This window comes from Sander lucioperca, chromosome 13 (genome assembly GCF_008315115.2).
Source record: "Sander lucioperca isolate FBNREF2018 chromosome 13, SLUC_FBN_1.2, whole genome shotgun sequence".
Classification (NCBI taxonomy): domain Eukaryota; kingdom Metazoa; phylum Chordata; class Actinopteri; order Perciformes; family Percidae; genus Sander; species Sander lucioperca.
Genome location: NC_050185.1, coordinates 6,025,119 through 6,047,500, shown reverse-complemented (window position 1 = coordinate 6,047,500; position 22,382 = coordinate 6,025,119). Strand labels below are relative to the sequence as shown.

Here is a 22,382-nt window from a genome sequence, read left to right as displayed (position 1 = left end):
GTGCTTTAGCAACTGCTGTGCTCATAGCCAATCCCTGTCACATGTCTAGGATAGAGGTTAAAGCCCATGTTGCAGGTTAATCACCACTGTCGATTAATGGGTACATAAAGCACTCGAGATATGTATATCATTTTAAAAATGTCTCCAAATGGTGTTAAAGGCCAGTTTTTCTCGTTTTTGGTATTAGCGTTGTTTTTTTAACGCAATTCTGTGATGACGTAACTTTGGGGAGACGTGGAAGAGACTAGCCTCAGCCTAGTACTAGAACTATGGCGACTGACTGGAATGAGGAAGAAGTGGCAAGAACCACTAATAACATGTATGATGGCCCGCAGCCGTATAATTTCGAACCTGTCAGACGTGAGAGGGCGAATGAGGAATTGTCCGAGGAAAATGAGTGGAGAGTTGGTGAAGTGTCCTGGTGAGGTGCTATCATTTAGCAGCGCAGCAGTGCAGCAGTGCATACAATAACGACAAATTGTTTTTACTGTCAGTGTATAGCACAGAGTGAAAGTCAACGTTTTCTTTATATCTAGTGACAGTGATCATGTCGTTAGTTCAGATAAGTACCAGTAAACTTACCTAGATGTAGAAATAGAAGGCATCATGCTAGCTATGGGCTTACTTGCCAGTCCCACCTTTGATAATCCCAAGATAATCCCTAATTAAATCTTTCCCCCGACGTTGTAAACACATTTTCAATTATCCCACGTTTTGATGTTAGCCTACTAGCTCCAGTTACAACATATTTGTCTAGTGTTTATTTCTAAGCGTTTACCTCTTCCTCCGGTGAAAATGTGTCGTTGTGTTTGGCAGGTGCTTGTGTGTGTGGTGCCGAAACTGCGGTGGAGACCTTGTGCTGTAGGGAAGTGAGTGCATTTTGGTCGCTGGTCGAGGAGCTCACCCTGCGACCAGCAGATGTGACGTGCCTCACTCAGCATCCAGGATTTGAGGCATGCTGCCGGAATCCGTTTGTGCTGAAGATAGCATACACACATTTCTATAATCTGCACTATCTACCGCTGAACACTCTCTTAAGCCCCTGACACACTAACCCGACAGCTGAGCGTCGGCAGAAAAGGCAGTCGGACTGATCAGTTGGCTCCCCGAGGTCCAAAAAGTGCCTTGGAACACACCAAAGCAACGCCGTCTTGAGCGTACGTTCTGCGCGTGCGCGAGACATAATACAAAAAATGAAAACCGGAAATGACAACGCGTCACATGGGTCTGGCTTCTCCAGCCGATAGTAATGGCGGCTTGTTCGAAATACGATCTCGTATTTTACAAAAATAGTTCACCGAAACGTGTTTCTAAAAACATTTTAAGCGAGAAATAGGCCATACAGTTGCTGAATCTTACTTAATTTCAGATCGACAAAGATCGACAAAGGTCAGTTTAAAAGATTTTCGTCATATCACCGCAATGATACATTTTTTCATTTTAATAAACCCCTGGACTGTAATATTTCAGATGTGTTTGAGCAAGATTTCTGCTCATGTTCAAAACTTTGTGCACATTCAAAATATATCTCATCTGTGCTCTCTGTGATTTGGAGTCGTGATATTTTGAGAAAAATAAAGTGATAATAGGCTATTACAAAAATACAGTCACTATATTTCAGAAAATAATCCACCTGCACCATAGTCTGCTGTGCATTACGTGATTGCTCTGCTGATACGGTAGATCTCAGACCTTCTGACAGACACAGAGCCCCGTTTGGGTCTCTGGTCTCTGAATGACACAAAGTTCAGGGAAGTGGCTGTACGCTGCTCTACATCGGGGGTGGGAAACTGAAACTATGGCAGAAATTCACGGAGTACAAACGCGTAACATCTACCGCAGCATGCCCACAGCAGAGTGCGTCCTTTATAAACCTGAAGCTGCACAGACTACGGAAGCCACGCTGCTCATCTCTATTTTTACAGAGAGAGTGGACACTAAGCGACACACAGGTCCGCTTCGGAGCTCCGTGTGTTTGAGTCTGAACCATAGACTGGAACCGTCACGTCACAGGAACTTCAAACTAAATCATTAGTATTGCACTCCTAAACTTTGTGTTAATGGAATCCACTGTTTGCATTTTTTTTCCTGATATTAATCACCATCTGTACCTTTTTAGGAGGTGAAATGTGTGGATTGTATTGTGCCTGTTTGTCCATGTGTGTCATCAAATCAGAAACAAAATAAGACAGAGCAGCTACTTGTATGTTGGGGGATGGGCTGCAGATGAATAGTGAATCACAAGGACAACATGAGGGCTGGGCTTTTGTGTAAGGTGAGAAGCAGTGACACAGCATTAGACAGAGAGAAAGAATGAGAGAGAGCAGGTACTCAAGGGTCACGCAACACTCCTTTGGCAGGCTGTCTACTGTATGTGTGTTTGGTAAACAGTACATTACCTGAGATAGAGTTGGAAGGTTTGAACAAAAGGAATATAGTGTTTCTTGGCCACACATACATTCTGGTTGAGGTGTGTGTGTGTGTGTGTGTGTGTGTGTGTGTGTGTGTGTGTGTGTGTGTGTGTGTGGCTGGGGAGTATCTAATCTGACTGGGTCAGTGCTGGGAGTTTCTTTAGGTTACTAAAGATTTGTCTTTTGCTTTTGTAAGAAAACAAGTGTGTGAACATTAGACAATTCCCCTGGTAGTGCTTTTTAAAGGGATATTTCATTGTTGGAAAGATGAATATATCTTTAAATTGGGTCACTTATGTAGTAGAAATGTGATTTTTTTTTTTTTTTTTAGAAATTGGTGGCTTCTAGGCCGAGAAAAGCCAGAAAATGTGTTTTTGGCACATGTGGATGAAAGACACCAAATCCCAGAATGCACTTGCTGTGCTGCTTTAGAGTCCACTCCCAAGCCACGCCTACCGTTTACAGACAGACAGTGAGACAGTCAACTCAACTCAAGTGTGTTTTATTGTCATTTCAACCATATACACGAAACGTTTCACCGTGGCTCAAGTGGTGTTACATATTTAAAATATATAAAAACGACATTATATAAAAACGACATACGAAACAGGCTACATTCAGTGCACACACATTATATGCTCCGTAAAGTTCAGCTAACGCATACTAGCATTAGCGCTTGGTGGGCTGTAAACACCGAGTATAAACAGCCGTAAATTTGCGTGGAATGTAGAATGGTCAGCAGTGAACAGTCACAAACTCCACCAGCAGTTAGCAGTTAGTTGGATACATTGGCGTCAGTTTGGTTTGAAATGTGCTGGGGACAGAGACGCATTCGGAAGTACATTTCCAGAAGTGCTGGGTACAATGACGCATTCATTTTTTTTTCTCTTTCGCGCTGCTCATGTTCTGAAAGACGCTGTCCTGTAGCTTACTAATTAATAAAAACGTGGTTTAATGTACGTAAACAATGATCAATGATTACCAAATGTCTCTCTCATATTGCTCCACATAACCACTGAAAACTGTCAAAAAATCTAACCCAAAGTCCAATTATTATGGACGTTATCTGACATTAAGCGTTTCTGCTTCACATTTTCAGCAGGGCAGCGGAGCGGCTGTGGGTTGACTCCCCACGGTTCTCATGGGGTTTATAAGTCATAACGTGAAAAAGCTTAACGTGGTTTAATGTACCTAAACAATGACCAATCATCAAAACATTTCTGGTTAGATTTTTTGACAGTTTTCAGTGGTTATGAGAAGCAATATGAGAGAGAAATTTGGTAATCATTGTTTATAGGTACAAGCTTTTTCCTCGCCATAGGCGCCAATGAAGAAGACAACGCTAATGTGAGATTAAATTTAATAATTATTATTAAACTTATATAATCGTTGGATTTCGGTTTAGTTCTTTTGACAGGCGTAAGTGTTCATTACAAGATATGGCCATGAGAAATTTGGTGATCATTGATCGTTGTTTAGGTACATTAAACCACGTTAAGCTCTTTTTCACGTTAAGCAGAATGTCCCGACAGGCAGTGTAGTGAACAGAGAAGCGTGCAGCCAGCGCAGCAGCAGAGCGGCTGTGGCTGTGCCTGCCCTGTGGGGATAGAGATTGTTGTGGATTTTTTGGCATCTGTCGCTCAAGAATTATATGTGTTATGGACTTTTTTTTTTAACTAAATTGAGCTCGAGGTTTTCAAAAAAGTGGTGGGTACAAAATGACTCATGACGAAATCTGGTAGGTACGCGTACCCACCGTCCCCACCGAAATCGACGCCTATTGTTGGATACAAGCAAACCATTTTTGCACCAGTCCGTGTTAACACAGCCCACCTCCACTAGTCTTACCCGGCGACAGAGCAGCCGGCCTGGTAGCTGGATAGTCTGGTACACTGTTGTTCAGCCATGTTTCCACAACAACAAAAACACAGCAGTCTGAACTCGCGTTGGGAGTTTTGTTGAAGTTGGATGTAGTCCAGTTTATTGTTTATTGTTTATTATTTATGTTTATTATTATTATAGTCTAATGAGCGGACACTTGCAAGCAGGATTGATGGAACAGGTGGCCGGCTAGTGTTAGCTTTCCACCTAGCTCGCCTCGAACTCCTGCACGCCGCTGTTGAGGTCCCTTTCCCCGGCTAGCAGCATCGGGCGACACCGCAGGCTGAGGTGCTGGTCTCCGTAGCAGGCGAAGCTTGCGTAGTGTCGAGTATTCCGTCTGTAATAAAGTTTCCTGCATATTCTCCGATCCGTACCAATGTATCCCGGTGGTACACATGTGCGGTAGTTTGAATGCACATAACTGTTGTAAAAGTTTGCTGCTGAAAAGACTAGCCTGTTTAGCGAAGCTTCAAGATGGCTGACACTCGTTTTGCTTCGGCAAGCTTCGGGTAAAGACGACAGTTCAACCCCCTATGGGTGGGTTGAAAACATGCAGAAGTAGCTCCTACTACTGGCTGTAATCCATTGCCTCTGGGCAAAAAAATCTTCCGATGACACAAAAATTGTCGTTTTCTGTCATCGGAAGATTTTTTCCAGACCCACAATACAGAGATCTCTCGTCTCAGGGGGACATGAGGGAGGGAAGCACGGTCATTCGAAAATACTACCGCGTTTCTACTGATACAAAGCTTAATGGTAAATCGGTGAAGTATCCCTTTAAGTATTAATGTGAATGTGACTGTGCCTGCTTACTACTACAGTGTATATAGAAACTAATCTATATCATCTAAAGGGAGTGCATTGTACCTAGAGAAGACATTGCTGTTTCCTGTTGCCTCACAGGCAACTGTCCTGCCCTCCCACGTCCCGTCTTGTCCTGTCCTGCTTTGTCCTAGGCAGCTCTGGAAGTTCCAGCCCCACCCCATGTTTGCCAAATTGTTTTGGTGCTACATTGCGTAATGCCAAACTGCCCCAGTGCGTCACTGGGAGCACCCTTTCTTTGCATACATACACATGAGTAAACACATAGAATAGACAGTAGACGGAGTACACAGGACCCACTCACAGGGCCTGCCTTTATTTGCAGGTATTACAGTATTGTTACTGAGTTGTTTAATCATCTCTGTCACTCTTTCAGATCCATCTAGATCATTGTTCAGTGTGTGACGTGTGTTCTTACAGAGGAAATACAAAGTTACTTGACATTTTCTTCCTGACTGGATCCTGTTCAGTGTAAAACTTCAAATATTGTGCTCTCAGATGATGTTATCAACCTTATTCTCATAATGAGTCAGTGTAGAATGGCCAAGGGTCATTTGTACAAAGAATGTCCTCTCAGACAAGAAACTTTGATAAGGGAATTTATGCTTCAAGAATAGCATAGTTTTCACAGGAATTGTTTTTTTCACACTTTTGCTTTGACCAAAATTAATTTAACTCTTAACAGGGTTGCTGCATGAAATCACCCTTCAAAACAGGTGTGTGTGTGTGTGTGTGTGTTGCCTTAGGAGTCCCTCTCTACTGGGAGTGCCATAGTGGATATTGGGATGACTTGTTTTAGGACTTGAACAACAACACAAATCCACCCTGTACCTCTCTTCCTTCCTTTGATTTTTCTGTTTTCTCACTGGAAGCCTTATTGAAGCGAGTAAATAAACAAGTGCCAGAAATGTAAACCAGACCAGGCCCTATCAAGGACATCGGGTCCTTAAGTATGCTAATGTCTCATTCTTACAACGGGAAGAAGAGAGTCTTGAGTTTTGAGCGCGCTCCTCTTTCTGCTGCTCTTTTCTTCATTATCATTACCCTCCTGGGGCAGATGGCTGCACTCTGTTGTGTGTCTATGTGCATGTCACCTGGGCAAGGTGGGGAGAATCATCCCCTGTACTATTGGAACACTGCATATTTTCAGCTTGCCATTGTTTTTCCTTGCCATGTCTTTGAGGTTCATTTGTTTGAGTGAATGAGTACACAGGTGTGTGTGTGTGTGTGTGTGTGTGTGTGTGTGTGTGTGTGTGTGTGTGTGTGTGTGTGTGTGTGTGTGTGTGTGTGTGTGTGTGTGTGTGTGTGTGTGCGCGTGCGTGCGTGCGTGCGTGCGTGCGTGCGTGCGTGCGTGCGTGCGTGCGTGCGTGCCAAATGGTTTCTACACCCCAGCTTTGGTTTCCGCCCTTGATTGTTTCCACCTGGGGCCCTCCACTCTTAATCTGTTGACACTTCTCCTGTAGACTTTGAAACTGCATGAAGCAGCATCGTTTTAATCATAGTTATGTGTTTTTCTCCATTTCCTAAGGGCCTATGTAACTCATACAGAAAGGAAAGCAGAAGGCACATCCAGTCTTTGTGCCAGTGAAAAGCTGAGGAAGGGTTCCACTGCTGTAGGAACTACAGGAGACAGCCTAGACACTGGCCCACATATAACTGTCTTCATGTTATCAATCAGTATTTGACTCACATCTGTCATTTTCTCCCTATGCTAATAACAAAGGGGTCTTCCTCTGACTCAAAACTATTTCCGACAGGTGGACTCAACTCCCACTCTATATTAACTCCTTTTCTCTTTTTCTCTTCATCTTCCTCTTTCTCTGCCTGTCTCTTTGTCTTTCTGTCTCTATTTCTCAGGGACCACACATAGCATCAGTGACCTTGGCCGCCTATGAATGTGGCTCTGTGGATTTCCCCGAACCGCCTTATCCAGACCAAATAGTCTGTCCCCAGCAGAACTCACCAGCACCAGACTCTGATGCTGAGCAGGTGGGCGTGGAGGCTGCGGCGGCGGTGGGTTCAGCTGCCATCCAGGGAAGCATCTCTCTCTGGACCATCATCTCCAAAGTCCGCCTGGAAGCTTGTATGTGGGTGAGTGCCTGTTACAGATTGGCTGTGCATGTAGGAACAGCTAAAGAGCAGGCGGCTGCAGGATCTGCACAGAGTTAAGCTTTTATAAACATTTCTCATGGCTCAGTTTTGGTCGCAGTTTGTATTGACCTTGCACATTCACCACAGCTTTGACTAGTATTTAGAGTGCATGCTTTGAAATATCGTTGCTGCTGGGTGAAAACCTCATATGTTCTGTTTCCTTCCTAATAATGTTTCTCAGGCACTAACAAAAACAGTCATGTTTTCAGATTGACCACCATGCACTTTTGAATTTATCCAGTAGGTTTCAAAAGGGGTCATTAGACAGAGGGTGGTAGAAACATGAAACTTAACAAAATTGAAGGGGCAGCATCAAACTATACATGCCAAGGATTTCAAATTAGGTGCACACATCAGACCATGATTTTTTTTCTTAGTTAACATGCAATTTATGAAGTGCAATACAGTGAAAATGATGAGAAACCTGGCCATTCCTGTGTATGCTCTTTGTTAACATCATAATACAAATAATTATTTAAATCTTTTAGAGCTCCCTCTGTGGTCCTTGCACCCTAATTTTAGAATCATGGTCACTGTCGAATATTTGTTTATTATTTTTCTGCAGTATCTTCACCAGTAAAGACTCAAGCTAGAAATGATCCAAATTTGCATACAAATGTGCATGCAAATGTATTCATTGATAACTCATTTGCTTGGAAACCCCCAGCTCCTTATCGTGAATTTCCCCCATGCAGTGCTGGTGGTTTCACACCTCTAACCAGCCTTGTGGCTGCTGAGAAAGATGAAATATTTTTAATCTAAAACCTTTTTTTCAGGGCCAGAACAGAAACATTGTCCTACTTCAAAGTAGAAATATATATAAAAAAAATAGCATGCTAAACTTTGTAATGCCAGCTTATCTGTTTAAAGCTTGAATTTAAGCAAAGAACAGCCTTCTATCTTGGTGTCTAGTTACACTTAGAGTCTGAGCTCTGGTGGTTTATCAATGAGTCACACATGCCTTAGAATAACTATGACAATGGCTTTTGCTACTGACACACACACACACACACACACACACACACACACACACACACACAGGACACATACAAAACATGCGTGTGCCACAATGATCTAGAAGTCTTATCCATTATAGAATTCTTTGTAACACACAACACTTTTCATCTCCACTGTTACCGGCAATTTACTTTTTGTCCTTCATGAGAAAGGCAGAACTGCCAAACAATAAGAAAAGAGAACTTGGTCACTGACATGTGATGTGACTTTTATCATTCGTTGTAATCTGTTTCCCTGTTCTGCATAATATGGACGGGGCTGAGGTGAGGGGAAATACAGATCATCAGCTGCTTCTTCTCTACCAGGAGTTTTACAGGAACCAGGCAGGCTTTTAACAACCTGCTCTCTACTGTAATTGGTCCCCAGGCTTCCTTATTGTCTGTAATACATTAACTGTACACACACACACACACACACACACACACACACACACACACACACACACACACGTAATAAAAAAGGTTTACATTTATTGGAATCATTCAAAACTACACATTTGTACTACAATACCTAGTAAAGGCCTTTTATTGATGATACTCATTCACTATATCCTCACTAATCCTATATCAAATAATTATACTGTAATAAATGATACTGTGACCCTCACCTTTCACCCCTTATTATATAATGGCTTTATGTTGTTGTATGAGACACAGCCCGTCTTAATATACATCCGTGTGTGTGTGTGTGTGTGTGTGTGTGTGTGTGTGTGTGTGTGTGTGTGTGTGTGTGTGTGTGTGTGTGTGTGTGTGTGATTTATTGGTGCAGCATGTTAGTTTTTCTGGCTTCAGACTGGAATAAAAGTTTCTCTGAGCCAAGCCACAGCCACACCACCAGCAGCAGCACCATGCTCTGAGGTGTGATATTGGAGTCTGTGTTTGTGGGTGTGTGTGCCACCCAATCCCATTGGATTCACCACCACCCACTCACCACCACACCCTTGTAACCCCAGCCAGGCATGGCCTCGGGTTAGGCCTGTCAGCTCTACAGTTGAAGGCACCTGTTGCACCCACAGTTTCAAAGCCCCCTACACAAACACACACACACACACAGGCGCATGCACACTCACAAACAGAGGCAGAGCTATTGAATGGAGCAGCTGCCAGGGAGATTAGGGCACGTCTCCATTATGAGAAAAAAACTGGCAGATTTCATCAAAGGCTGCAGTGTTAACAAGAGAACAGGGTGTCCACATTAAAGATGCAGTCTGCCAGGTTTTGGGATAGCACCGCCTTCTGAGAATGATTGTTTGGGCTTGTTGTCGCTGCCATGGTTGCTAACTACCCACTAATCATCTTCTGGCTCAGCCATCCAGCAACATACAAGTAATATGGCTGTGATTAGTTAGTTATGTTCTTCTTCCTCCTAAACAACTGAATATTAGTTCAAATCTTTCATTTTCTTTAATTTCAGTGCATCTGCGTATGCTCGGGATGTGTTGGGGCTTGAAATTATCTATATGCCATCTGTAATTGTAACTTGCATTAACTGTATCTTTAGCGTCTTCTCTCAACCCCCTTGCACCCCTACTCTCCCCCTGTGCCTGGAAACATTAAAGTAATGAGCTGTGAGCAACTCCAAAAACACAGCATTTCTTGGCGGCTGTTTTCATTGTGTTAATTAAGTCTGTAGCCCTCACCCCCTCACCCCTCATTCCCCCCGTCCTCATGTTTTGGCGGTATGAACTTGGTGAACCGACCAAGTGCTGAGGATTTATTTTTCCTCAAATCACTTCCGCTTTCTTCCTGTTAAGCCCCTTCTCAACCACACAGGCTCCACCACTTTATAGCTACAAGCTCCTTTTGGCTGTCAGATATTGATATCTTGGTTCCTTTAGAACCCCCTGGGCTTGTTAGCACTTCTTAAATTTTCCAGAAACACTGCATTCCACATGTCCAAAGCAGATTGGAACAGAGCAGCTAGCGATGCAGTGTGTTGATATGCTGTTTAGAAGTGGCATCTGGTTTTTCACCTTCCCTGGACCTGTGTTTTATGTATCCATGATTGTTTAATAATCTGCGGGATTTTCATTCTCGTAAATCTTTTCCGTTTTATTCCCATTAAGTGCTCTGATCGCACGATCCCAGACGTCAAGCGGTGAAAGCTCCTTAGGATAGTGGATAATGATATTTTTGCTCCATTAACCCCCCAGGAACCATGGTAATATGGTTGTTATAATAATTAGCATGACATTAAGACACATATAGCATTGTTATAACTAAACTACACAATGCATGATAAAAAATACAATTTAACGCAATAAATTCAGCCACAGCATTTGAATACAATTTGATAAAATTGATACAAATAAACAACTACTAACATCCTTCTCTTTCTTGCTATGTGGAATTCAGATTTATTGGCAGTTGGGACACAAGCCTGTGCTGCCAAAGCGATGTATAGAAGCACACCATGAGGGTACTGTAAACAGTGAACTACGAACAGCTGAGTAGCAGTAATTAACAATCTCCCTTTGTGCGTCTGTGTTTCTGTGTGAGCAGGGTGCAGGTACAGCTATAGGAGAGCTTCCTCCCTACTTCATGGCACGGGCAGCAAGGCTGTCCGGGACCGACCCCGACGACGAGGACTACCAGAGGTTTGAGGAGATTCTGGACCAGACCCAGTCAACACAGGTGACACACTGCTCCCTGCATCATCTTCAGCCCCTTCATCACCCTCTGTTATTTAACACCCCTCACACCCTCAAACGCTCATCTTGTAGAGCTATAACTTTAACTTCTACCTAGGGCTGGGCGGTACGGCCTAAAATATTCACCGTATAATTTGAAGCACGGGCCTAACGGTATCTATCATGATATGGTACCCGAATATTCGACTCTTTGTATAATCATTGGGATTTAGATATAAGTTTTTAAATACTGTAGAATAACAGAATCCTTAAAAATGAATACCTTTAAAGCTTTAGTGCGTCACTTTTTTTTTAAAGATTATTTTTTGGGGCTTTTCCCTTTATTATAGTGACAGTTTGATAGATGTGAAAGGGGGAGAGAGATGGGGGATGACACGCAGCAAAGGGCCGCAGGTCGGATTCGAACCCAGGCCGCTGCAGGACTCAGCCAACATGGGGCGAACGCTCTTACTGGGTGAGCTAGAGGCCGCTCCAGTGCGTCACTTTTTGATATTAATGAACGTCCGTTACATTCAAGCCATTGCCAAATGAGTTGCTACAAAGCTAATCAGCTCCACACAACTCTCTCTGTATTTCTCAGTGTGGCTATGTTCAGAAGTTTGTGGCGTCCGGTGACTTTCGCTCGTAGAAACTCAAGTGAAGATAATTACCTCTTCTGAAGAGTCCATGTTTTTTTAATCCTCCGTGTCCGCCTTGGCTATTTGCAACTGCGTGGCAAAGGGGTGGGGGCGCGTGCGCGACCACAGAAGGCTTGTATCATGTGGACGCGCCGACAGTGTTGTCATTACTTAGAATTCCTCATGGGGGAGAGACAGAAACTACGCACTATAGCTTTAAACCGAATGACACATGTTGCAGCGCAGTGTTTCCATTTCAGCTCAGTGTGTGAGTCTTTACTTTGTATTGCCCTTATTTACTGTCACGTTTCTCTCCTCACACACACACACACACACACCTGGTGCACCCTATGTTGAGTTTTAGTATTTTTCAAAATCGGCCGTTACAATCTTCAATTTAAACCTTAAAGGGGTTTGCAGTTTTGGCAATTTCTTTGCTGTTTTCTCGCTTTTTACTTGCAGGTTTCTCTATAGAGCTCCTCCTACAGCTTCAGAATAGATATTTGGCAACACTGTTGTAAAAACTCGTTGGCGACTCTCCCCCCTCCCATCTTCTCCCTCTGGTCATGTGCATTTGTTTTCATAGAAGCCGGCGAACGCACGGAGCCATGTCCACTGAGGTAGACAGCTAGTAAGCTAGCTAGTAAGCCCGTAACATCATAATAAAACGATCATAATAAAAACCTTTACAGACAATAGCAAACATCCTGAGGTCACAATAACAAGAAATATAAAGATTAAACAGAGTTTATCCCAAAGATACTTACAAGTGCAACAGCAAGAACGCCAGGTCAGCATCGGATTTGCAGGCTTCTGTTTGTCTCTGTTCTCCCCATTCTGAAAACGCAGGTCCGATGTTTACTCGTGTCTGACTCCTCCCTCGGTCAGTCTGCCGTTTCCTCTTTCTCTGTTACTCCGACAATGCTTTCCTAGCTTTCTGCTTCTTTTTTGCCGGCTCAGCCATGACGATAGTGTGAAAAACTCCATCGCTACCTTGTTCTTATAGCTAGCTGGTTCCTGTATGTGTGCAGTGCCGTGAAGCAATTCGTCACATCGCGAGACCTGATATCATGCCATACTTCATGACGCTGAGTCCGGCGGCTCGCCAGCCAAAAGTTGCAAGGGTGGTTTTTCCGCTCACAGGCGCTAGGGGGGAGGACGACCACCATTCAACCCGGAAAAAGTCATATAACCATTCCAATGACTCCAAAGCTGTTCAGTTAAGGTAAATTAAGCTAAAAAACTGCATAGTTCCCCTTTAAAAGTTGTTTTTATTACATGTGTGTGTAACACTGATTAAGCCCCACCTCAGTGTCTCAATGTTACAGTGGGAATCAACTGCTTTCACAACACTATGACTAAGGGAACAGCAATGACACACGCGGGTGAAATGTTCCCGCCATTTCCGGCCCTTCATTTTGAAATTCCCTGTAAAAAAATGTTCTCATATCAAACATCCCTGCAAATGTTTCAACAATTTTTTTGTCTTTGTAAATATTTATTTTTCCACCCACTTGTGATTATGAATGGAGAAGAAGGAATGAGGGGAAACATGCGTGTGGTTTTATCAAGGTTTTTCATCAGACCTGTCAGTCCTGACACAGGCTTCATCCTCAGAAATGCTTTTCTTTCTCCAACAGTGTGGGTCAAACAGTCAGACAGGTCAAGTGGGGTAAAACAACTGCATCCATACATGGTTTTGAACTTTACAACACAATCCCTTACTTTTGTATTTGCAAATAAACTGTAGCAGACAAATAAATTATTATTTTAATCAGATTGTCCCAGATATCAAGGGATCACTGAGTGATTCAGAGTTCACTTTGTTTACAGTATTTATTTCACTTTTCAGTATGCATACAGGATTAGTAACAGTCCAGCCATAGTTTAGATGGGAATCGTTCAGTACTTGCATGCTGTCTTCGATAATGCCGTCATTCAACAAGAATAAATGCCTGAAACCAGCAGTATGCCTCTGGTCGCAAGATGAAATAAGTCCCCCTAATATATTAGGCCATGCTTGTGTATGCATAAGAAAAGAGAAACAAGGGAAAAAAGTTTATTCTAACAAGTCATAGGTATTCTGATCTAGTCCCATAAAATGAAAAGTCTTCCGTGTTGTTATGTATCGCTGGATGAATTGTCTCTATGTGCCTAAAATGTCACCAAAAAATAATGTGTTTTTCTTAAAATGCCACCATGTTCTCTTTCTGCAAGGTTATAACCTGAACTATAGGATAGAGCATATTTATGTTTAATCCAAATTTTGATTCCAGATTTTATGAGCAATCTCTTTTTCAGTTAAGTTTCAGTCAAATCACTTAAATCATTTCAATTATTACATTCTGCGTCAACATCCTGTTCCATGAAAAAGCATGTCAAACAATGGAAAAATATTTCAAAAACTACTCTAGCCATTTGTTTTGAACAAGTGGACAAAATGCCATCAGGATTTTCCGTGTTGTTTAGGTTTTCTAGAAACAAACCAGTGGCTTGGTTCTTTCCATTAATTACTGCATTCATTTCTAGTTGCAGAGAAATCCTTATTGCATTACTTCATTTTCTTTGAACCATGATGCATTTCCGGCCACAGCTCAATCACTGGTGTCACAGTAGGTATTTTGCCTTTGGCTGGATCACATACTCACAAAACACACTCCTTCACGCTGTTCCTGCCTTTCCTGGATCTCTTAATATTGCAGTGTGTAACTATTGGTCCAAACAGCATGTTAAGCATCCCTTAATAAAAAATGTTTACAAAATTATCTTTTTTTTCTCAAAATAAAAACGTGCAGTTCCTAGATATCATGTTTAATGTATAAATCATACATTCGGCCCTGTAGATGTGCTGTATTTGTGTAAACAGCGTTTTTCTTTTAAAGATAAAAATTGCATCCCCATCATTTTTTCATTACTAGCATAGCTTAGCTGACTCCCAGCACACAAACTGAAGTGAGCTTTTGAGACACTAATACTGAAACAGAAAAAAGGAAGTCACAAAAAATGTGTTGAGAAGAATCGGCTGCTGCTGGTTAACAAGGGGCAGGGGTGCAGCACCTGCTGTAAGTTCCACTGTTACTAATGCTGTGGACAGCTGGGCAGGTTGGCACCAATGGCAGCCCTGGTGTTCGGACCACATGTGTGAGAGGAGAGCGCTGACATCACTTATATCACTGATAAAGTGGCGCTTCCCACCAAAACTGCAGAAACAAAGTGGAGAGAGCAACAAACGGGCGGCATGGGAAAGGGGAGATTTTGTCTAAATGATCATCTCAACATTTAAGAGCTAAACAAACTAACAGTGTGACGCAGGAGGAGCATCGCCTGTTCGTCTCGCATCCCTGCGAGGGCAGATTAGAAGTGACGCTGCTTGCTGCTGTCTCACTACACAGTCTTGCTCTCTCTCTCTCTGACATTATTTCTTTTTCTGTCCTTCTCAGCCTAGGCTCCTGTTCTTTCTCACGCACTCCGTTCGTCTCCCGCTGTGCATTGCTCTCTCTCTTTCTCTCTCTCTGATGATATCTGGCAGCCGGGTGTATGTATGTAATGTGTACTCGTGTGATTGGACAGCATCTGGAGGCAGGTTGCTAGCACCAGCAAGGACCTGCCACATACGGAAACATTTTTTCTCTCGCCAGGGCTTTTACCATTACTCGGATGTTCTCAGGGTTCCCTCTTTCGCTCAAGGAGATCCCGCAACACCTCTCTGATTTTCACTTCCACTTTTTACACCTTTTTAAGGTGGACACGGAGGCATTCATCTGTTGTGGATTTGTGTCAGAGGTTTTGATTGAAAGCTGAAAATCAATGGTAGTAGGCCAAAGTGGAAACAGACTACACTGGGATTGGATTGGAGAAACTGTGGTATCGTTGGATCATTGTGTATTAGACAGGAAGTGGTTAAATTTTGTCCATAAGGATGTGACCCCCCTTCAACCCTACCCACCTCCAAACACACAAGCTCAGACTCTCTCCCACACACACACACACACTCCACCCTGTGGCGGCGGAGCCGGATTAAGATGCTGACTTTGTCCCCTCCGCTCAAGTCACAGAGGTTTGTAGGTGCCAGCAGTTTGACTTAAACCCAGTGGTATTTCTCCCAGCCTGCACGTGCCAACTTCCTGCCACAAGTGCACGTGATGCACAGCAGCAGAGCACTCTGTTTTTTTTTTTCTCATTCATTCAACAGAGCTATTCAAGAATAATGAAGTCATGCTTTTTTCTAACGGCTCCAGACACTGATGTCATGAACATCAGTTTTTTTCCCCCCTCTTAAATCTCTAGCTCAGTGCTAGAGCGCTCGGTGTGCTGGAGAGGAATCCTCAGTATCGACACAAACCGTCTCGGAGGATCCTGCATGGACCGTGTCCATGATTGCTTGTAACTTGATAATTAAGTTATTTCCTGGCTTGTGGTTTTTTTGTTTTTTTTTCATCCGGCATGGAAGGGGTTAACATGCTGTGAATTCTTGATTGCCAACTCCCAGGATTGTATCTCCTGTAACTCAAATCAGGGCCATCTGCGCTGGGCGTATGCCTGCCTTCCCCCCTGGCCTACTGCACTCAAAGGCTCTCTGTGCTGTGGTTTGCCCGGCCCTGTCACGTGACTTCTCTGAAAGTGCCCCCTCCCTCCTCCTCCCTCTTTATTTCCAGTAAACTGTTTGAAAGGAGGGGGGTGAGTCAGAGTAAAACCAGCTTCCCTTTAACCACAGCTTGTTAAAGAATTTGTCAACGTGGACTCAGGGGTGCATTTTTGTGTGTGTGTGTGTGTGTGTGTGTGTGTGTGTGTGTGCGTGCGCGCGGGCATCGGATGGATTTGAATGCGTAGCTCTTCTTTTTTTTCTTTTTTCTTGAAAGGGGACTATTGCGTCAGAACTCCTTAATCACTCCACTTCCTGTGCCAGAGAGAGCAGGCGCGGGCTTGTCAGGAGTTAATGAGATGAACTTTAGCCATCTTCGTGTTGAGGGGCTCGCGGTCCCTTCGGATATGTGTGTCTTCTGTGTGAAAGACTTTCATTGAGAAAAAAAAAAAAGAAAACACAGAAAGAGGGAGAGAAAAAAATGTGCGTGGGTGTAGACTTGTGTATAGGCTATGCATAGATTTTTCCTTGTCTGACACTTTAATTTTCCACATGGAGCAGAGTGCCTTGTCGCTGCCTGCTTTTTGTCTTTGTTTGAACTCTGTACCCCATCAGCACTACCAAAGACTACTGAAAACGTGTTTCCTTTGCCAACTTTTTTCACAATGAAAAGTCCACTTTTTTTATGAGAGAACCCTCTGAGCAACTTTTCAGCAGATCCAAAATAAACATGTCGTATCGTACAATAATACATTTCAGATTAAAACAGGCAAAGAAAAAAAAAACTGACACTTGAAACTGATCCTGTTTCCATTTATGGTATATCAAGGTAACGAAACATTTCTTCCTTTTAATTTGTTTTGGGTTGCTGTATCAAGTTGCTGGTTTTGCCCTGTGGATTTTTCCAATAACTGTCATCACCTGGCAATTGTAACCACAGATATTCAAACTATCAGGACAGGACATGCTCCTGTATTCATAAAGTCATGAGTCATGTTTTTGCCATGTACCTAATAAGAATTTAATCTCATTTTCAATTAATGATGGCCATGCCATAATTCCATAAATGCTTGTTTTGTGATGAACTCCCAGCTATTCCAATTTATCTACATATTAACTGTGATTAAATCGAAACAGATGTGGTACATTTCTTATGTTTGAAATGATGCACAGATGGCTGCACCATTTTTATATCAAATAAACAAAAGTAGCACATGCTCATGAAACACATGGCTGTACAAGCTGTAAAGAGTGCGTGACTAAACAGGTAAAATGTGGTTTCTAAGGAGCACTTGTGATTTGCTTATTCAAATGAGGTATTGGTTAATCTGACTGTTAGAAGTATATTTGCACAACAACAGTTTAAATGAGCGTATTGTTCCCCACAGAGGTCGGCTCCATGCGGGGTGACTGTGCAGACTACGAATAAAGCATCTGTGCCGGGCAGCCAAATCTGGAACCAAAACCTCCACAGTTTTAATGACGCTGCACTCTTGATCTTGAAAGATCTTCCCAAATGTAATTGCTGCTAAACCTAGCCCAGCCCTGGTGGGGTGGGGGGAACAGGCAACTTTTGGCAAGCTGCCTGGCAAAGATGGTGATTTTCCATAAGCCACCAACAACAGAGTCTGGATGTCTGAACCCCAGCCATCCAAGATCTTTCCCAGTCCAGAAATGCACAATCGAGAGAGAGTCCAAGTACATAGTTCAACTATAGTAAATCACAGTGTCACAAGTTCACACACACCCTTTTACACCCTCCCCTTATCCTCAGGGACCCTTTGTTCACACTGTGATGATATTTTCATGCTCACGCTCACTGCATGAGCCAAAAGCTCTAAAGTACCTAATATAAACAATGCATGTGTCATGATGTCAGAAAATGAATGGGATTCACAGGCCGTCTCCGTGGCAATGATTGGTTCTGCAGGGTTCTGTCCAAACTGCAACACCGGCAGTTGTCAGGTGTCCCTGGTCCAGACACAGTCCTCAGCGCTTCAGCTGTAAACCAACCATACACATTCCTTCCCTCCCTGTCTCCCACCAGCTGAGCAACTCACACACACATGCACACACACACACATGGGGACAGGCTAGAATTAAAACTACAGGCTAGTCCAAAGAGAAACTTTTATGATTGGACATCAGTGGAGGCAGAAATTCAAATTGGGAACCAATCAGATTCTGTGTCCCTTTGCTCCCCCCACCACCACCTTATTAGGCGACCTCCCATGTCTCTCAAATTTCCCGTCTGCTTGGTTGCACCCCGTAAAGAATGTCATCAGCACTGTACTGGTTTTGTTGACCATATAAGGTATGATCGTGTATTGCCAGCCCCCTCCCACATCTCTTTTTTTCCCAATTAACATGATGTTTTAGAAACTGAGGCCTTACTTTTAAGAAAAGTAGAAAGAAAACTACTTTATTCTCGTCTATTAATGAATTGTATTAGGTTTTCTTTCTTTTTTTTCATTGTCAGTTGATTTGATATTGTTTTAGGTTAAAAACAACTCCCAACTTCATATACAGCAAACAGTCATTAAGGATATTTAGACTTAAAATAATTACACAGACCACTAACTATTTGGGTTTCATTCTAAAATGCAATAGATGCAAGTTTTTGTGAAAAACTTTGTTCCATGAAAAAGGAAATATTATGAAAACATAAATGATTTGGTTCAAGAAGAATAAACAATTTTATAAAAGTCTTAAGGTGAATGTTAGCTTTAATATGTATATGTATGTGTTCATAACAGCAGTCAGCGTGAAAGAGTGTGTATTTTGGAGGATATCCCATTTTACTATATATACTTTTTTTTTTTATCAAGAATGGTATTTGCAGTTATTCATTAATTACTGAGTTTTTTACATTCATTACTATTCTGTTCACATACAAAAACAAAATTCAAAATAAGTTTGAAGTTTAATCTGAACGGCACAAAAAGATGCTTTTATTGTGAAACATTACAACTTCATACAGCCAGAATAATATGCAAAATATAATATGCACGTGTTACAGTATAGCAGACACACATTTAAATGAAATCATTGAAATAGCTTATTTATGACCATAAATCTATGTAAGGATTAATTAAACCCACATTTAAGGCTTCTACAAATACAAATATGTATTTAGATACAGAAGAGTGAGTGCCTATATTCATCCAATATGACATAAATATAATTACTTTGATATATTGTGAACTTTACAGCATTTAAAAAAAAAAGGAAGTACTACATTGATTAAATTAATTTTGCAAACAAAGAATAATCGTATTGCTTTTCACAAAAAAAGTGCAACAACTTCAAGTTCAGACAGATATAGAAATAATAACGAATGAAAGCCATTGTGCAGTTAAATGGCTGTAAAATCTATATTCCCTACTGATCAAATTATTAACATTATGGCCTACAAAATAAAAAATCTTGCATCGAATATTTTGGAAATGGAATCTCCTCAGTATATTTTATAGTTATTTTTTTTTAAAGTTTAGATTTCCACCCAGAATTAAACTATTTCTGTGCAAAACACAACTCATTTTATTTAAACAATGACAACTCTAGCATTGTGTGGAAGTAATTCTTGAATTTGAATTCAATAATTACCTAGATATTGAAAGACCATCCAAAAATCTGAAAGGTCCTGGATCAGGAGGTTTCCTTTGCATTCCCACTGTGTTCCCAGACCTAGATTAGATCAAATCCAAACAGATTAAAGCTCCTCTTCCCAGAAAAGGTATATTGCTGGAAAAATCTGTGTCATTGCTGTGAAAAGAGGCTTTTGTGGAGCTGTCAAGAAGGATAGGGCAAGAGCAGCAGAAAAAGCAAGAATTTGTGAGTCACTGGAATGACCTACGTCTGTTCTGTTGTTCACACATTCCCAGTGACAATTGAATGAACTGGTACTAGATGTTCAATACTGACATGCTTAAACCCAGTTTATCACTTTACTAAAATTAGAACGCATGTTTAGAGAAAAGCCTCGCAATTCTTTTACAATATGTGGCAGGTGAATCAGTGTATTTGAGCTGTGAACTTGAAGATATTTATGCTGGCAAGACGCTAATGAATTTAGCAAAGGACTTTCATTTAATATATTAATATTTAATTTAAATAAATACATTTTCCCTGTGAGAAGTTGTTTATTATTAGATGAGTTAATGTCTTGTTTGATAGAATTTGATAGAGTTCCTCATCACTTATACTTTTCACATTTAGTTTGATAAATATGGATACATTAGAATTAAAATAGTGCAAATATTATGAAAAGTGCATGTTTAGGTATATTTTTTTATCATTTAATCTGAAGCATCTAAACTTGGGAGAGTTTAGAAACACAGATTCTAAGATTTAGTAAGTGAAAATCACTCCGATATACAATCCATTTAAATTATTATATATATATATAAACAGTTTGAACTGCTGTACATCTACATCTTGCTCAATAATTGTTGACAACTTTTTTGGGAGGGCACATTTACAGGATGTGGAAAATCCTCCTGTTGCAGCTGTTGCTCCTTTGCACTTATTTAATCACAAGCAGAGATAAAAAACGTTCAAACAGGTTATTCACCCATTTTTCGTTTTATATGGACACCAATATGTTTTTAGATATAAAATGGAAATATTTAATGTCAGTAAACAGACAATAACTTGTGAATAAGTTGAAACAGTAACATTCAGAGACAATGGAGAAATCCTAAAGGCAGAAATTTGATTATACAATGTTATCCCAAATTAAGATCTTATCCTAAATTCTTCGTTTGTTTTAATGTGGCATTGGAATGGGTCAAATAGTCCAAAATCACTATAAAAACAACATTCTATTTGGCTACACACATTTATTTCATACACCTCTGCGATAGTCCTTTTTCCACCGAAATGCTTGAAAAAAAACTGCTCTAATAAATGTTTAAGTAGCCCAATTAATTATTTGAATCTAAACAAATTTACTTATCAATCTGAAATTTACCAGAAAGGAATTATGAATAATTTATTATATGAAATGTCAGTAATAATCAATTTAAACTAATCTGTCAGACATCATCCAGTATTTATAAAAACAGTGTGATATGTATCTGCGAAAAACTCTAAAACATTAATTAGGAGAATAAATTAAATTGATAAAAAATGTGTGAAGCAGGTTTGAGATGTCTCCTGTAAATAAAGCGATGGCTGTATTAAGCATACACTATGCATACACTATGTGATCAGTATCAGCTAAACATCAGCAAGTCTCTATAGAAAATGAAATCATACATTTTTCCTACTTCTGCTCTTTTTCAGGACTTTGCGACCCGAGCAAAAGTAGCAGTGCAGAAACTCATCCAGAGGGTCGGATTCTTTGGGATTTTGGCCTGTGCTTCAGTAAGTCACATCACACATACAGTTTTTTATTGTAATAAATATTATTCATCCACATTATGGGGTTTAACAGTTTAAATCATTGTTTGTCATATATTCACATAGTTATTAATGTATTGGTGTGTGCATAATTCAAAGGACGGGACAGTCTTGAACTGTTCGACCTAAAAACAAAAAAAAATGGTATTATGAAATGTATATTTGACAAGTATCATATATTCTCAAGGCACTCGCTGTGCCCTACTATAGGTGTGCCTAGGGAATACAGATGTTAGAAATGTCAATATTGTGCTACATTGTTTCGTGCACTTTCTCTATGTGATTAGTTTTGTGTTTCTTGAGGTGAATTTACACCATATCAAGTCTAACCATCTCTGTTGTTTCCCCCCAGATTCCTAATCCCTTGTTTGACCTGGCAGGAATAACATGTGGACATTTTTTAGTCCCCTTCTGGACTTTTTTTGGTGCAACACTCATTGGGAAAGCAGTCATCAAAATGCACATTCAGGTGAGCTGCAGTTAAATCCTATACATCCATGTAAATAATGCCAGGGCAGATTTTTCCAGCTGAGACTTCTATACAGTAAAGAAAACTTTCCCAGCACTGCATATGTATTACTCGCCTGCTATCTTTTCTAGAGAAAGATGGACATTTTCTAGAAAGTTTGAGATCTGCATACATCATAATACAATCATAATATTGTTCAGAGGGAGAAGTGTGTTCAATAATGAATCACAGTCATGCACAGCATCGCTGTACTGTATTCAACTGGTAGTAAGGAGGCCATTTTGTGCAGCCAAAGTAGGGGGAGTCAACCATTTTGTGATTGCAGCTGCAGCACCCCCAGTACATTGTACAGTAGGCCGGTCAGACGACAGCAGATTGA

General features: G+C 41.2%; 1 protein-coding gene across 5 annotated transcripts in view; it reads left to right on the top strand.

The window, feature by feature from the left end:
* LOC116058159 (vacuole membrane protein 1) overlaps positions 1 to 22,382 on the top strand; it is a 68,260-nt gene that overhangs the window by 21,884 nt on the left and 23,994 nt on the right. For all 5 annotated transcript variants that reach the window (XM_031310861.2, XM_031310859.2, XM_031310860.2 and 2 more), the window contains 4 exons: positions 6,972 to 7,205; positions 10,784 to 10,915; positions 21,418 to 21,498; positions 21,887 to 22,003. In XM_031310861.2, coding sequence (XP_031166721.1) covers positions 6,972 to 7,205; positions 10,784 to 10,915; positions 21,418 to 21,498; positions 21,887 to 22,003 — 564 coding nt within the window. The remainder of the gene's footprint in view (positions 1 to 6,971; positions 7,206 to 10,783; positions 10,916 to 21,417; positions 21,499 to 21,886; positions 22,004 to 22,382) is intronic.